General features: G+C 34.9%; 1 protein-coding gene across 1 annotated transcript; it reads left to right on the forward strand.

Moving 5' to 3' along the window:
* Positions 1-198: 198 nt before the first annotated feature.
* On the forward strand, positions 199-17148 carry LOC123656667 (ubiquitin conjugation factor E4 A). Its single transcript, XM_045592328.1, has 16 exons — positions 199-850; positions 920-1051; positions 1343-1506; positions 2293-2472; positions 3046-3195; positions 7760-7928; positions 8128-8263; positions 8635-8817; positions 9777-9947; positions 10551-10674; positions 10887-11032; positions 11287-11436; positions 14371-14614; positions 15396-15558; positions 15896-16100; positions 16314-17148. The coding sequence occupies exons 1-16, from the start codon at positions 226-228 to the stop codon at positions 16453-16455; spliced, it is 3084 nt and encodes a 1027-aa protein (XP_045448284.1). The 5' UTR covers positions 199-225; the 3' UTR covers positions 16456-17148.
* Positions 17149-17630: the final 482 nt, after the last annotated feature.

A 17630-nucleotide genomic window follows, 5' to 3' on the forward strand; every position in this document is an offset into this window, starting at 1 on the left:
ACACTACTGTCAGGCGTCAAATTTTATCAAGTGATAAGGAATCAAAAATTACAGTCAGCAATTTTTTTTATGATGGACTGCATTTGATATTTTTAAATTACTCCATCCTTACTAGTCTGTGAAAATTGTTTTTGTAGAAGTGTTTTATTAAAAATGTAAATAAGAAACTAAACTCTTGGAGTTTTTATTATTTTATATTATTGATATTGATAACATTAAATTAAGATGTCCAATCCCAGCAATCCTTTTGCTGGCCTACTCGGTGCATCAGATGGTAAAGCTACTAACGAAAATGATAGTTCAAGTCCTGAACAATTAGATGTTGATTTAAAGCAATCACAGGATACAGAGAAGATAAAAACAATAAATAATATAGTTCAAAATGTGTTTCACTTTACAATAAACTCTAATGCTGTTGAAGGGCAATCTGATATTCAATTAGTGTACCTAGAAGAGCTTGCTCAAGCTATGTACCCACGAATCCACATCGACTTAGAAGCATTAGAACAAGCTCTTTTTGAAAGACTTTTGTTACAAGAAATCCAGCAAAGTGTAATTCCTAGAAACTGCACTGCTTTTAAAGAACATGTTATACAAAATCAAGTGTTTCCTTACTTGTTTAGTTCTATGGAAAATATTCTCAGTTACAACCAATATGATAAATCATATATACGAAGTGCTTTAGAAAAAATGAAGGAACTTATTTTTCGAAATGCAGTTACTGCTCTGAAACAGCCAGCATTATTTGAAGGACAGGATTTTTCTTCACAGCTAGTAGAAATATTACAACATGTTGTACCTCAAAGCCATACATTTTTCAATGATTTAGTTAATGCATTTGTTGCTGATGGTAATCCTTTCTCCTTTAAATTTTTTTAGTCAATAAACTAGAATCTAATTTCATGTTTTTTTTTTACAGGTGATAAAGACTGTCAAATGCAATTAAAAGATACAATGATGCCTGTTCTACAAAAAATCCACACAGATATAAATAAATCAAATTTAATCAATCTGCCGATATATATTTTACCATCCATACAACTATTTGCAAGTGAGTGAGGAAGTGAATAATTTCGTTTCATATATTGTTTTCTAATGTTTATGCAAATTTCACTCATTATAAACTACTTTTTATTTCTGGATTTTATCGCAGTTTATTAGGTTTTTTTTGTTTTTAAAGTATAGTCCTCCCATGACTATAGTTGCTGAAAAGTATCTGAAATTTTGGGCATATATATGAAATACAAATGAATAACTTTTTTTTTTCTGGTAATGAATGTGTTTCATATAATTCTACACCAAGCTTTTCAAATGTTATTATATTTTAAATTTATTTCTACAGATAATACAAATTTAGCGCAAATATTGCTTGAATCCTGTGAACCAAAGATTGAAACAAATGGACGATTATACCAGGATTCTGTGATTGGTGCCTTGTTGAGTCTTTCTGTTCTCCCTCGCACTGCTACAGGCATGCCTGAGTTTTTTGACAACCCATTAGATCAGGTATGCTAAAAAAATAATATTTTAAAAATATTTATGTAATTTTATTTCTGTCAGTGTGTTCAGTTTTTTTCTGAAACTGTTATTTTATTTATTTTTTGAAACAGTTTTTTTTATTTCTACAGTCATCTATAATATAAAAATGAGTCGCTGAATGTGTTGCTAAGCGCAAAACTCGAGAACGGTTGGACCGATTTCGCTAATTCTTTTTTAAAAATATTCCTTGAAGTACGAGGATGGTTCTTACGGAGAGAAAAATTCTAAAAAAAATTTAAATTTCCTGAAAAAGTCTAAAAACAACACTTTTCTATACTCCCATACAAAAGATTTGTGATAATAGTTAAAAGTCAATTTGAACTTTAATACCATACGATAAAGTTTGTGTTAGGCGATACGAAGTTCGCCGGGTCAGCTAGTTTATTTATAAAGCATTCTTTTTGCAATAATGTAAGTTAGAGGTGGGCCAACTTGGTTTTTTGGTGTATTCAAGGTATTGTGTTGAATTAAAATGCTAAAAGAAATAATTTCTAACTCTATGTTGTGCTTAAATTAATTAGTAAGAGAATTTTTAAGTGATTTATTTTCCAAATGACAAAACCATCATACAAACTTTCATATTCTATTTCCTGTCTAAAAATGTTGTCCTCAAAAATGATGAATACAGCATAATAAGTATTAATGAATGTTGCTTTACATTTCAATCACCTCGAATATAGCTAGATATATAAATGTATTAAAAATATGTATAACTGAATTAAAATATTATCTGTTTGACTTTTTTTACTATAGGCAGCAACATCAATGGTGGAAACTTCAATTTGGAATGCAACATCACATCTAACAAATAATTTACACAAAATATTCTTGACTCTTTTAAAAGGAGGACCCCAAATAAAAAATAGGTTATTGTCTTGGATTGGAAAGTGCCTCAAAACCAATCTTGCTAGAGGAAAATTGTGGAATATTCAGGTAAATCTAAATTACTTAATACAATAAATATGGTGCATATTCTTAGAGGAACATTTATATAATATAATAAATTTGAACCTATTGTTGCATGTTTTCTGTTAAATCCTTTAAATAAATAAACCAGTTTTTTTTTTTTTTTTTTTAATTGAACTACTGACTTATATAACATCTTAATATTTAAATATTGACATTAAAATACATTAGTGTTAATGTCATTTCCAAGTAAAGTAAGTTGCACCATAGTCATAGTCATAATAGAGATGTAGCCATAGAGATATTTGTCGAACACTAAACTTATATAAAAAGATTGTTTTATTTCTAAACTAAGATGAAATCCTGAATAGTAACAAATTACTTTAATAGTAATAAATGTATTCTTCTTTGTATTAAAAATAGTTATCTAATTCAAGTTATTATTATTATTAGTTAAAAGTCACCAATATTTGATATGAAATGCTTTATTTTAAATATAGACTCAAATGATATTAATTGTAACAAAAGTTAATATTTTTATAGAATTGCTTTTAACGCATAAGCATTCTAATTGTTTTCGATAAACATATATTTTTTCAGGCAGAAATGAACGCAGTTTCAATGACTTGTGTCTCCGATGGCTTTATGTTAAATCTCGGTGCAGTACTTCTACACTTGTGTCAACCGTTCTGTACAAAGCCTGATGATCCAAAGTCACTTAAAATAGATCCTACTTATGGCGCAGTTCCTGTAAGTATTTAAACAAATATGTAAAAATATAATTTTATCTAATTACTAGCTGTGCCTGTGACTTTCAACATGGAATTTAACAATAAAAGTTATTGTTCAGTTCGCAGTTATAAAATTAATAAATTTCTAAAATAAAAGCAACCTAAGCTTATTACATCAGCTATCTGCCAGTGAAAGTCCCGTCAAAATAGGTCCAATCGTTTCAGAGATTAGCTGGAACAAACAGACATACAGACAAAAATTGTAAAAAATGTTATTTTTTGGTATACATATTTACCGTGTATACCGTCCATATCATACATATAGTATAAAGCGGTTATTTTAATGTTCCATTCCAATTTCATTGATTTGTTTAGATAAGCAAGCATTTATATATTATCAGTATAGTAATGTTATAATCACCACTCACCAAATAGATTCTGCATTCTGAACAATTTCGTAAATCTTTGACTAAAAATGTGGGACGCATGAAGAACAATATGAGTCTGCTAATAATAACATTCCACTAATACCAACATTCTATTTTCATAGAAAGCAGAAATGGCACCCCATTTTTTGATTTTTTTTTTAATTTGTGTCCTTACTTTTAAGGGGAGGTGTTTCAGTTATTCCTGCAAAACACGTTTCTAGTTATTCATTTTTGAAATAGTAAACAGTGAAATTATAATCTAATAAATTTAATTAATATTGTTTAGGGTATACTTTAGGGATTATATCCGATGGAAACATGATTTGATAAATTTGGCTCGATAGAATAAATTCACAAAGTTACCTCTTTTCGGGTCATATTATGTTCTATTTTCGGTTTTATTTTTAAAATAACTGATTTAATAGTATGAGTTACTTACCTAAATAAAGGTCATATATAACTGGAGGTATTACATCCGATGTTTTTTTTTTAAATAAATTTATTAATTTTTTATCAATTTTTCAAGTGATTTTCGATTCGCGAGGGGCGCTCGCATTGTCCAGCGGGACGTTACCGAGATAGGACGTGTGACGATTTTTTGCGCGCGAGTCACTTCTGTTGCGTAAAGCATATTTTCATATTATAATAATTTTGAATAATAGAACTAATAATATTAGTAGGTTAAGTTAATCATTAAGGTTAGTAGTTACTTAGGTTAGTTCTGTAAATATTAAGTACAATAAGAATATATTTTTTGTGATTGTTCTGTGAAAATGGAAAATAAAAAAAAATAAAAAAATCAAACATTCACGTTTGAAGAAGAAAAATATAGCGAACAAAATATATTTAGTTTTATTTCTCGTATTTTTAATATTAGTGCGGATTCAATATCCGTACCTACTGACCACAGTCTAACTTTATCAGTAGGTTCAAAAAGAAGAATAATAAATACATTATACGTACGGACGCGGAGTACGAAGAATTTCGCACACCGACTCCCCATATTTTGTCTTTGTCCTCGCATATAAACATATTTAATAATATATTCAATTTTAAAAATAATAAATTCAATTTTTCTGTTCGGGATCAATGCAATTGTGTCCAACGTAGCTTCAAAAGCACGAAGTTTGGTCGAAAATGTGAACACAAATAAGGTAGAGTGCTTCAACAGCGTAATAGCAAAATTTACTGGAGGCAAAAGAATAAATTTTGCTTTAAAAGGTGGCTACCAAGGAAGGTGTGCAGCCGCCGTTGTTTCGTTTAACACGAAAGCTGCAGTATCAACAATCCAAACTGCTTTAACAGGTAACACTTCTGGAGGTAAAGCAAAAGAAATTGAAGAACGACGTGCAAAAAAACGAAAATTAAATATGGAAAACCCAGTAAAGAAACGAAGAGTGCTAAAAGATTTAAACAATGGGCTAAACGACTATGGTTCAACCTGTTCAGCGCCTGATATGTCGCCAAAAGAATACGAAACAGCAAAGAAAGAATTTCTAAAAAATTTAGAAACTGTTACATCTGACAAACACAAGGTAGAAAGATCTACGATACTGCAGAGAGACAGCGGTGAGTGGCTTGAAATCAGAAAAAGCCTAGTAACTGCTTCAAGTGCTGTGTGGCTACTGCACTAAAGAATTTAGCCACCCCCTTTCTTCCCGTGGGTGTCGTAAGGGCGACTAAGGGATAACAAGGTTCCACAACCACCTTGAAACTTAAGAAGCCGACCGATGGCGGGATAACCATCCAACTGCTGGCTTTGAAATACACAGGCCGAAGACGGGCAGCAGCGTCTTCGGTGCGACAAAGCCAATACTGCGGTCACCAACCCGCCTGCCCAGCGCGGTGACTATGGGCAAAACACATGAGTTCACGTTATTTTTGGCGTCAACTTGTGGAGGCCTATGTCCAGCAGTGGACTGTATAGGCTGTAATGATTGAACTGCTTCAAACTAGGCCTTATATGCAAAAGAAAAGTAACCTCAAGTACAGCTCCTCTCGTAAAAAACTTACTTTACAGAAAAAATTTGGCCTATGTCATGACTGTTGCACACGGAGTCGAGCATGAGCAACAAGATTTGCAGCAATTACAACAGCAGGAAGGTGTTATCATTGCACCCTGTGGTTTATTTATTGACAAAGATTACCCTTTTATAGGGGCAACGCCTGACGGCTTAATTGGACATGATACTATTGTCGAAGTCAAGTGTCCAATTGCAGCATATAAAAAAGGACTTTCTACTGCAGTAGAAGAAAACAAGATACAAATTTTAAAGTATAATAAAAATACTAAAATAACCACAATTAATAAAAAATTTAACTGGTATCACCAAATATAAGGTCAGTTGCACGTATCAGAACGACGAAAGTGTCTTTTGGCCATATGGGCAGGCGAGAATGAAAAAATATACACACAATTGATAGAAAAGGATGATGTATTTTGGAATACTAATATGAAACATAAATTATTAACATTTTATATAAATTGCTTACTGCGTGCAATAATAGACTGTAGAAATGCAAGAGGTATGCCCATTAGAGACATATCAAGTCAAAAGGAAAATGAAAAGTTTGCCATAGATCCCCCTAATCCTAACTCTGATAACCCTGATGATTCAATGGCGGCACAAAGCACACGCCAATTAAAATTAAATGAGTTTTAGAATAATTTTGACACTAGTTTAAACTAAGCAACGCTACATGTCAAACCTTACACTCGTATACAGCTAAAAATGAATAATTTAAATTATATTTTTAACCGACTTCCAAAAAAGGAAGAGGTTCTCAATTCGGCTGCAATGTATGTGACTTCAGAACTTTTGACTGGGTGTACCGATTTCGACAATTTTTTTTTAATCGAAAGGTGGTGTATGTCATGTGGTCCCATTTAAATTTATTTGAGATCTAACAACTACTTTTCGAGTTATATCTAATAATGCGTTTTTACTTGACGCTTTTTTCGTCGACCTACGTTGTATTATACTGCATAATTTTTCACTGCTACCCTAGTTTGATACCATGATAAGAAAACCAGGATCTGATGATGAGATCCTAGAGAAATCGAAGGAAACTCTCGAAAATCCGTATAACTTTTTATTGGGTGTACCGATTTTGATAATTTTTAATTTAATCGAAAGCTGATGTTTATCATGTAGTCACATATAAATTTTATCGAGATCTGATAACTACTTTTTGAGTAATCTTTGATAACGTGTAGTTACTTGACTATTTTTTCGTCGATCTACTTTGTATTACTCGTCAATGTAATTGAAGTCGGTTTTTTTTTCGTTTGCGAGCAAATAAAATTATTTTTTATTTTAAGTTAGTTCATTCTTGATCCGTACAGCCAAAGAATGGAACTCTCTACCAGCGTCTGTGTTTCCAGAAAATTATAACCTGGGGATCTTTAAGTCGCGAGTGAATAGGTTACTTCTAGGTAAGCGTGCTCCATCTTAGACCGCATTTTCACTTATCATCAGGTGAAATAGTGGTTAAACGCAAGCCTACCATTGTATAAAAAAAAAAAAAATTAAGTAAATACAATTACAAAATTCAAAAGTCAGTCTGTCTGTTATATTTTTACGCCTATGCCGATGAAGTAATTTTAAAATTTATCAGCATCGGAGAACTAATTAAATTACAGACTATTTTATTGAGATGATACTTAATAATATTTTAAGTTTAAAATGTAATTTGTTTCATTTGATACCCTTTATTTTATTTATATCAAACAGTCTTTAAAATAAATAACCCTAAAATCCTTTACTTCTTTCATTTATTTACGAAACTAGATATTATTTATCACTACTATAAAAAAATGATCATAAAAAATGCCTTTCTATTTTAAAGCCAAATAAAATTATCCTACTGCCTATGCCTACTGCTTAATTCTGCACTGTGTCACTGACGGCGGGGTCACGTTTGCAATGCGAGTTCACTGCCGCAGTGTCCGCGCGAAGTATTATTACGCGCGGCCGGCTTAGCGCTAAATGCCTACTTTTGCAGGAATACCTAGCCTTAATTATTTTAATTTTTACCAAAAATTTACAGAACTTTGAATAATTAGTTAATTATTAGAAAATGCAACCTTTATAGCATCTATCTATCTACTAATTAAAATAAAATAATTTCTTAAGTGAATATATTTTCTTGCAGCCAGAAGAATGTGCAGCTAAATCAGTTCATTTGGATTGTTTACATAATGAAACATGTTTGTTGCCCGCTCGGGAATCAGAAGATGGGCAGGCTATTAAACGTCCAACATCCGACACTTACAATTTTGTGACTGAATGCTTCTTTATGACACAGAAGTGCATTGATTTAGGTAAGGATTAGGTTCCATAAGTACTATATGACGAGTACTTTTTGAGTTATTATGTTGAATTACTTGTCAATGTAAATTGAAGTCGGTTTTTTTATTTGTTTGTGAATTTTTAAATATATAAATATCTAATTTTGAGATGATCACTTGCAAATTACCTCCTGATGTGACATAACATTAGTGTTCGTGTTATGTATTACAGGTGTACGTGTGTGTTCGGAGAAGCTTTACCGCTGCGGGCAAGATCTTGGCCGTGCGCAGCGAGCGCTAACCGACGTGTCAGTCGCACACCGCGCCCACGACTCTTTGCGGCGCCGCACGCACTTTCTTATGACCAAGTGAGCTACCTCTCGTCTCCACTCGTTCTACTAATGGTAGTGGAGGCCAAAATATTAAATCTGGATTGACTCGAGAGCCGTGGAAACCTAATGGGTTGTGAAGATTATATGCTAAAAAGAAAAAAAAAAGATTTGATATTTCCCTTTCAGCAGTAGGGAGAGCTTTTCAAAAATCGAGATCAAAATAGCTTTATTCAAATAGGCTTCAAAAGCACCTGCGAATCGTCAGCATATATAAATTTTTAATTTAGTTTTTTAGGTCTGGGCGTGTGTGCTCGTGTATAGTGTGTTTCCGGACTCCCGACAAAGGAAAAAACCCTACTGGGGGCCATCGAGTGTGAAGCGTTTATTAATGAAACAGTCGTCGCCAGGTTCCTGAGCTACCGCAGCGCGTTGCTGGAGAAGGAAATGCTGACCAACCTGCACCGGCTGCAGGCGACCACGTGCACGTGGCTGGTGCAGGTGGCCAGCGGCTCCGGCGCGCCGCCGCACGCGCCCGCCGAGACGCGCGCGCTGCGCCTGCCGCTCGCCGCGCCGCCGCCCGACACGCTGCGGTCGGTGCCCTCGCTGCACGCGTGCACACCTTAAAGAAACAAGGACGCTCCGAGAAGCCTGTGAACGCCCCAGGAGGCTTCTGAGCTTCTGGAAGGAGCTGGGCTGGCTGAACTAGTCAGCCCACTTTTCACGCATAATACATCACCTTTGCGTCTAAATGCGGAAAATCGAGCCCAATACAATACAATACACGTGCACACGTGCACAGGTGCCCCGCCGACCTCTAACATTGTTCCACCAACAATATTTTATAAACACAGTACCGACTTCACTTTGTTTTATATCTTGTTCTCTAGGCTACTTCTGTAGGGTCGAGGTACTACCCCAGTTGGGCTGCTCCACATTTTGAGCAGGAAATTTCCTGCTGTGCCCTACCTCAGTTAAAATAATAAACCTCAGCTAAATAATACTGCTTTCAAGCAGTGTTGTGTTCCTGCTGGTGAGTAAGGTGACCAGAGCTGGGGGAATTGGGAATAGGGTCGGCAACGTGCTTGCGATGCTTCTTGTGTTACAGACGACTATAAGCTACGGTAATTGCTTACCATCAGGTGGGCGGTACGCTTGTTTGCGGACCTAGTTATATTAAAAAAAAAAAAAAAAAAAAAACGACTGTACCTCTTGTCAAACTCACAAATTATTGTGTTCATACAAACTTAACGCACTCATATACCGCAACTCGAATTGAACTATCTATACGTGGCGCTGACAGCAGTAAAAGACACTCTAAAGTAAATAATAAAAAACGAATAACTCAAAGACTTGGTTCTTTAAAAGCGTAACTATCAGATGGCGCCATAGTACTAGCGCGAGAAAAAGCCATGCAATTTGCCCAAAATAAAATGTGTAATATTTTACTGTAAGGATTAAAATCTATTTAAAAAAGCTTGTGTGTATATAAGAAATAGATAAGAACCTTAATAATGTCAATAGTATTATTATTGTTATTATTTTTTTGTAGGTGCGTTCCAGAGTTTGTTCTAGAGAACATAGTGGTGCTGATAACGATGGCGCGACGTACGGTGGGCGCCATCACCGACGAAGCGGACGTCGCAGGTCTATTGCAGCCTGCTCTCACACTCGTTCTTACTTTCATGGGTGATTCGAGTAGGACGTATAATCCGCATTTGAGGTATGTTTCTAATTATAGCTATATCTTACTATCTGATCCAGAAAACGTTGTTCTTTCCTATGGATATCATTATCGCCTCGTTCGCTTGGAGGAGAAGGATCAGAGCTCAATCCAGCACGTAGCTCCAATGCGGGTTTGCAGATATATTTCCTACTATGAGTAACAATCGCTATTATGTGTACATGATAACAATTGGGACCGACGGCTTAACGTGCTCTCCAAAGCACGGTGGTGAGACCCACAAGGACTGCACAAACACCCAGAAAACGGCAAAATTCTGTATAGCCAATACAAATGTTTTGTCATGTGGGGATCGAACCCGCAACCGCCAGCGCACAAGCCACAAACCAGTGCTGTGACCGTTGCGCCAACGCATCGTCACCTAGGGGCATAAAAAATAGTTTACAACCTGTTCTCAGACCTACCACTAAACCACTTACACAAAAAAAATCACATTCAATGTCATTTTGGAGGAGTTTGATAACAAACACTGCGACACAAGATTTTTATATATTCGATTTAGCAGTCTTGAATTGGGCTTCGTACGTACACATATAGCAATTTCAATAACATCTATTTATTACTCGTAATTTATACTTTTAGGGCTCGCCTTGCAGAATGTCTTGAAGCAATGCTTCCAAATCATCCCGATGACCAGCAGCCTTTGAGTAATATAGCATCGTTTTATAGAGAGCAACTTTTTAAAGAACACCCACATCGATCTCAGGTACCTACTCACATTAAACTATATATTTTAATATAACCATATTATTAATGGTTCGTCCTCAGATCGTGTAAATAAAGCTTTAAACTGTTACTAGTTATTTAGATCAATCGTCATGTTTATATGAAAGCTAAATCAATTTGGAACTCATTGGTATAAATTGGTTCTATAAATCTATTGAGATCTGATTTTAACATGTCAAAACATCTTTACAGCTTGTTCCCTGCCTTCTGGATGTATTTGTCGGTATAGAAATGACTGGGCAGAGTGTGCAGTTCGAACAGAAGTTTAACTATCGCCGACCCATGTACCTTGTAATGGATTTCTTATGGGGTATTGAAGAACATCGGGACGCCTTTATGTGAGATTTTAAAATACTAAATTTTCGTGTGAATATGCTTCATTAAAAGAATAGTACTTGGCAATGAATTCTTTATAATCAAGCTTTATGAATAATAATCAACTAGAATTAGCTTCGTACAGCAATATTTTTTCTCACCTTTCTTAAATCTATATGGAAACACCCACCATAAACGAAGTTTACATTTTGTTACTCAAATGAAAAACAATATTGAGTGGAATTTGATAACTACATAAAGGAATCTATCATTTCAGGAGGTTGGCTAGAGAAGCCGAAACTAACATGGAAGCTGTACACCCACCATTATTTTTACGTTTTGTTAATTTATTAATGAATGATGCTATTTTCTTACTTGATGAGGCACTTGGAAACATGGCACAAATACGGACAATGCAGACTGCACAGTAAGTGATAAAAATTAAATAATATACAATATACCATTTTGTACTTTGTTAACCGACTTCCAAAAAAGGAGGAGGTTCTCAATTCGACTGTATTTTTTTTTTTTTTTTTATTTTTTTTTTTTATGTATGTTACATCAGAACTTTTGACCAGGTAGACCGATTTCGACAAATTTTGTTTTAATCGAAAGGTGGTGTGTGCCGATTGGTCCCATTTAAATTTATTTGAGATCTAACAACTACTTTTCGAATTATATCTAATAATGCGTTTTTACTTGACGCTTTTTTCGTCGACCTACGTTGTATTATACCACATAACTTTCTACTGGGTGTACCGATTTTGATAATTCTTTTTTTGTTGGAAAGGGGATATCCCTAGTTTACTACCATGATAAGGAAACCAGGATCTGATGATGAGATCCTAGAGAAATCGAGGGAAACTCTTGAAAATCCGCAATAACTTTTTACTGGGTGTTTCGATTTTGATAATTTTTACTTTAATCGAAAGCTGATGTTTATCATGTGGTCACATATAAATTTTATCGAGATCTGATAACTACTTTTTGATTAATCTTTGATAACGCGTATTTACTTGACATTATTTTCGTCACCTTACGTTGTATTATACCTCATAACTTTTTACTGGGTGCACCGATTTCGACGTTTCTTATATAAATTAAAAGCTACTAATCGTCACGTGGTCCCATTCAAATTTAATTGAGATTTGATTAGTAATTTGTGAGTTATATCTAATATTGCGTATTTACTTGACGGTTTTTTCGTCACCCTACGTTGTATTATACGTTATATCTTTTTACTGGGTGCACTGATTTTGATCTTTTTTGTATAAATCAAAAGCTAATACTTGTCATGTCGTTCGTTTTAAATATGATTGAGATATAATGAGCAATTTTTGAGTAATCTTTGATGACACGTATTTACATGACGATGTTAAGACGACTGTGGTCCTGTTCAATACTTTGCCACAACGCCATCTATCAAAATTTAATGAAATTACTTCGTTCACTATCGATCAAATTACAATATTCTACCACTAGAGTAGAGAGTAGCAGTTTATTCGTTATAAATATATTTGAGCTTTTAATTTTTGAGTTATCGCTAATACTGGGTATTTACTTGGCTATTTTACGTCGACCAACGTTATATTAACCTCATTACTATTTTACTGGGTGGACCGATATCGATGATTCTTTTTTTAATCGATAGGTGGTGCTTGTCATGTGGTCCCATTTAAATATAATTGAGATTTGACTCGAACTTTTTGAGCTATATCTGATATGGCGTATTTACTTGACTGTTTTTGGAGTTTTCTCCTTAAGAATCGATTTTCATTTAAGGCCCCGGAAAGAAAAAATTGAACGGTAAAATCTACTGAACGAATGACATTGTTAGAGATGGCGTTCAGACGTTTTCTAATAACGCAATTAGGTTCCGATAGATGGCCTTATTGGATTCATTTATTTACAATTTGATATAGTAATAATATATTTCTTAGACTAGTAAGCCTTTTTGTGCCTATTTAGACAGTTGATCTGAAGGGGTAAACTCCAGTCGTGCATCGGAGCTGTGTGAAAACATGAACATTACATATTTTTAATAAAAAAGACATAAACCGTAATTCAATATAAATCCGCTTCAACTAAAAAACCCGCCGTAATAAGCGATGTCAGCGCTTCGCGCGAATCGACGACGGGCCTTTTATGAAATTTCTGCCTACAATCGCTAACAAAATGTTAGAAATAACAGTAGAACATTATAATTATAATTCTACAATTTTATAATGTCGCGTTATATGGAATACGAACAAAGTATTACTATTTTTTCGTCGATCTACGTTGTATTACTCTTCGATGTAATTGAAGTCGGTTTTTTTTTTCGTTTGCGAGCAAACACAATTATCTAAAGTCTAAACTAACGTTGTTCCAATATATAAAATAATAATCGGTTTATTTTCTCACAACAATACGTTGACATTCACTTAATTACATTATCTTTGATACATAATAGAATACACAATAACATAACATATTGTGGAAGACTGGTGCATAAGGTAGACTCGAAAATGTTGGATTATATATTAATTTTGGGGATTTTACTACTTACACGCATTGGCGTATGAGTAACCTGTGATCTTTCACAAGGTTTGATGCATTTCCCCACTTGGGTTGCTCCAAATTTTGAGCATGATAGATCTAGGTGTGCCCTACCTACTGAGGTATGTAATATTTATCTTTCATTGCTTGGGTGAAATAAAAATATATTATATTGATTAATACTTGTTGATGGTGAAAATAAAATAAATTAATCGATTAATGCTTGTTATGTAAAAAGGTAATAAGTTACACTTCCGATGACCATATCTGGTTGTCTGGAGTTCCTGTCTTTGTGATATATCAGTCCTAAGAAGTATAGTTTATTTAAAGAAATGAGTCTGAAGAAATCTTTTTAGCTCACTATTCTAAATACACTTTTTATTGAATAGAACTAGTGGTCGCCCAGTGGTCGAAATTCGACCATAATAATTTTAAATTGTAAGTTTGAACATATATATATATATATATATATATAATAACAAACGTAAATATAGTATAACGTAACAATTCATATATATATATATATATATATATATATTAATGTTCTGTTGTCAAAGACTATAATAACAAACAAAAGTGTGTGTGTGTGTCAAATATGTAGATGGTAGTGTTTGAAATGATTTTGTATTAGTTTAATGAATTTTTTATGCATAATTAAAAAAAAAAGCATTCTCCACTCCTCTATATAAACTAGCTAAGTGAGCGAAATTTCATAATCCTCCGTCCGCGCAATTTTCGTAAAAAGGGGTACAAAATTTTTTCTTCACGCATTAATACATCGATAACAAAAAACATTGTACGCATTAATCGACGGTTCGCACAGGGAGTCGGGCGCGTGGAACTCGCTGTCTGCTGCGGAGCGCGAGCAGAACGTCGCCAGCCTGGCGCACACGGGCATGCTGGCGCGCTTCGACAACATCCTGGGCCGCGACACCGTGCGCGCGCTGGTGCGGCTCACGGCGCTCGCGCCGCGCGTCTTCTGCCACCCCACGCTGGTGGAGCGCATCGCCTCCATGCTCAACTACTTCCTGCTGCACCTCGTCGGGCCCAACAAGAAGAACTTCAAGGTGCGCCGGCGGGAGATATTCCCGTACCCGATCATACGGACGAGCGCTGCTCAATAGCACTGGCCTCGAGCAGTGGTGTGCTCCTGTGATGAGTGAGGTAGCCAGAGCTCCTTGGGTTCGGGGGTAGGTTTGGCGATACGCTTGCGATGCTTCTGGTGTTGCGTCTATAAGATCCAGTAATCGCTTACCATCAGGTGAGCCGTGCGCTCGTCCGACCTAGTTGTATAAAAAAACGTGAGACTAAGCAGAACCTGGCCACCTGTCGCACGGGAACACCAGCGCAAGATATGGCTATGATGTGGCTTATCTTCCACCTGATGGTAGCTACCGTACCTCAAGGTAAGCGTGGTGCAAAGCCTACATCCGACTCTCCTCTCTTTGGAAGATGGGTGGAGTTCCTGTGGTAAGTAAAGTAACCAGAGCTCTTTCTGCTCTGATGGAACCCTCACCACAGGAACAAAATATTACTAAAAAGCGGGGTTATTAACTGTGCATTGTGCTTATGGATCTTCTATAAAGTTGAGAATCTTTATTATTATACTTTAAATGATGTTAAAAAGTTTATTAACACAACTCTTCATTTTTATCGTCTTTATTTTTGATGTTATGGATAACATCAAAAATAAAGACGATATTTTTAATGTTTAGTAAAAGCAATACATAAGAGCCAGGTTAATGTTTTTCTTGAGTGATGTAAATATGGGTTACAAAAAATGTAGTGCAGGGTATAGTTCTAATAACGATAAAATATTAAATGCAAATAATTAAATAATTTTTCTAGGTAAAAGACATGAAAGAGTACGAATTTGAACCGGCTAATACGGTGCTGGACATCTGCCGTATGTACGTCGAGCTCGGGAACAATGAACGTTTCTGTGCCGCGGTTTCAGATGACGGCCGGTCTTATTCACCACAACTGTTCACACTGGCCGAGGCTGTTTTAGGTAAAATATATATATAACATCAACTTTATATTACTGCACCTACTGTGTTGAGTTATTATTTGCCGATGGAGTGTTGTGCTAATTTTTGTTGATAAAAATAGCAGTTGATTTTCAAAAATATTTATTAAGAGCTTTATTTGTCTATCTGACGTAACTATAAAAAATACGAAATGTATAAACCGAGCGACCTTTTCTCTAATATGAATCATTATTATCACTTCAGCCTGATACAATCCACTGCTGGACGTAAGCCTCCACAAGTTCGTGGCAAAAATGGCGTGAACTCATGTGTTTTGCCACAACAACATATCAATAATTTAATGTTTTATTGCCTTAGTACGTATCGGAGGCGGTGGTCTAATAAGTTCTTTACAAGAAGTAGCGAATCGCGTGAGCGCTATAGCCGAACAGAGACAACGAGATGAGGAGATACTTGCGAACGCGCCCGAGGAGTTCCTGGACCCCATCATGAGTACCATCATGTTGGATCCCGTGATACTACCCAGTTCAAGGACCACGGTAGACCGAACTACGATCGCTAGGTATGTTTATTACATATATTTTTTAGAAAAACCATAGCTTACTTAAGAAAAATTAAAAGAATAGCAAAGTGTTCTTGTGTTAAATTGCAATCATGATAACTAGTAGACCAATTTCTTTGCTAATGTTAGTTTAGGATTTTTATTAAATCTTCTAATCAATACTATTTAAACCTTACCTACGTATTTGTCATCATTCTTTATTATTTTGGTTAGGCATCTTCTAAGTGACCAATCTGATCCATTCAATCGCTCACCGCTATCTATGGATCAAGTGAAATCAAATACAGAACTGAAGGAAAGAATACATGCATGGATTAATGAGCAGAAACAAAACAACAGGACTGGTACCTCTTAAAACTACAGCTTTTTATATATTTACATTTTAAAAACTAGATAAGCTAGAAAGTTTCATGTCAATATTATTGTCGTTTGTAATTTTTGTAAAACTCATAATCGTAAGATTTTAAACTACCCGCAATGATTGTCTTATTCCTGGTATGCTAAATTGTTTTAACAAATATTTAACGGAATTCTTTCTGTAGTTTAATTATTTTCGTGAAGGTTTTCTACTGTATTCAAAACTGTTAGGTTCCTTCTAGCTATCTCTCTTATAAAAAATAAATTAGATGTTTAAAAACTAATGAGACCAATAAACATACTGTCTTACTAATACAGAATATCAAAAAATTCATAAATAATAAAAACCGTGACAGAGTTCCGTTCTACAAAAAAAATAGAAGAAAAAAATAGTTTTTTTCGAGAAACTTGGTGGACTTCTAAAAATAAGTCTATTTTACTCTGTGTCAATGCAATTGCATATTTCGGTATGAAGCAAATCAAGCAGCACAGACTACACAAGAATCGATTGTTATACATATGAGGTTAACCTCTACTATGGAGGGCAGAGGAAAGGAGAACCGCTGAGTTCAAATATTTGTAAATTTTCATGAGTAAAGTAGTTTATAGTAGAATGCCAGTACCTATATAAAACTATTTACGTAGTCTAAAATGATTTAATAAATATAACCAAAATACTGCTGTGAGAAAACATGTTTTTATTATTCTAAATACTTTTGGCGCTTTCTCTAAAATTTATTGTAAGCTACCATGTCTCTCCCGGTTCCCGGTTGTTATCATATACACCTGATAGCGATTGTTGCTCATAGTACGGAATATATCCGTCAACCCGCATTGGAGCAGCGTGGTGGATTAAGCTCTGATCCTTGTCCTACATGGGGAAAGAGGCCTATGCCCAGTAGTGGGATATTACAGGCTGAAGCGTATACCATGTCTCTCTGTGCTACCCTTAATGGAAGCGTTTTTACGGACATATATAAAGTGATGGCTCTCCTATCCTCTACCCTCTGTAACCTCTACCTGCACAATAATGTTACAATAATAATAAAAAACAGTATAATGCATACTTCATTCCCAGTCTGTATTAAATAGTACAATGATAGATACAATATAATTAAATGTAAATTATGTGATGTTTATGTATTGTTTTTAGGTGATAGTCCGGGAAATCTT

This window comes from Melitaea cinxia, chromosome 9 (genome assembly GCF_905220565.1).
Source record: "Melitaea cinxia chromosome 9, ilMelCinx1.1, whole genome shotgun sequence".
NCBI lineage: Eukaryota > Metazoa > Arthropoda > Insecta > Lepidoptera > Nymphalidae > Melitaea > Melitaea cinxia.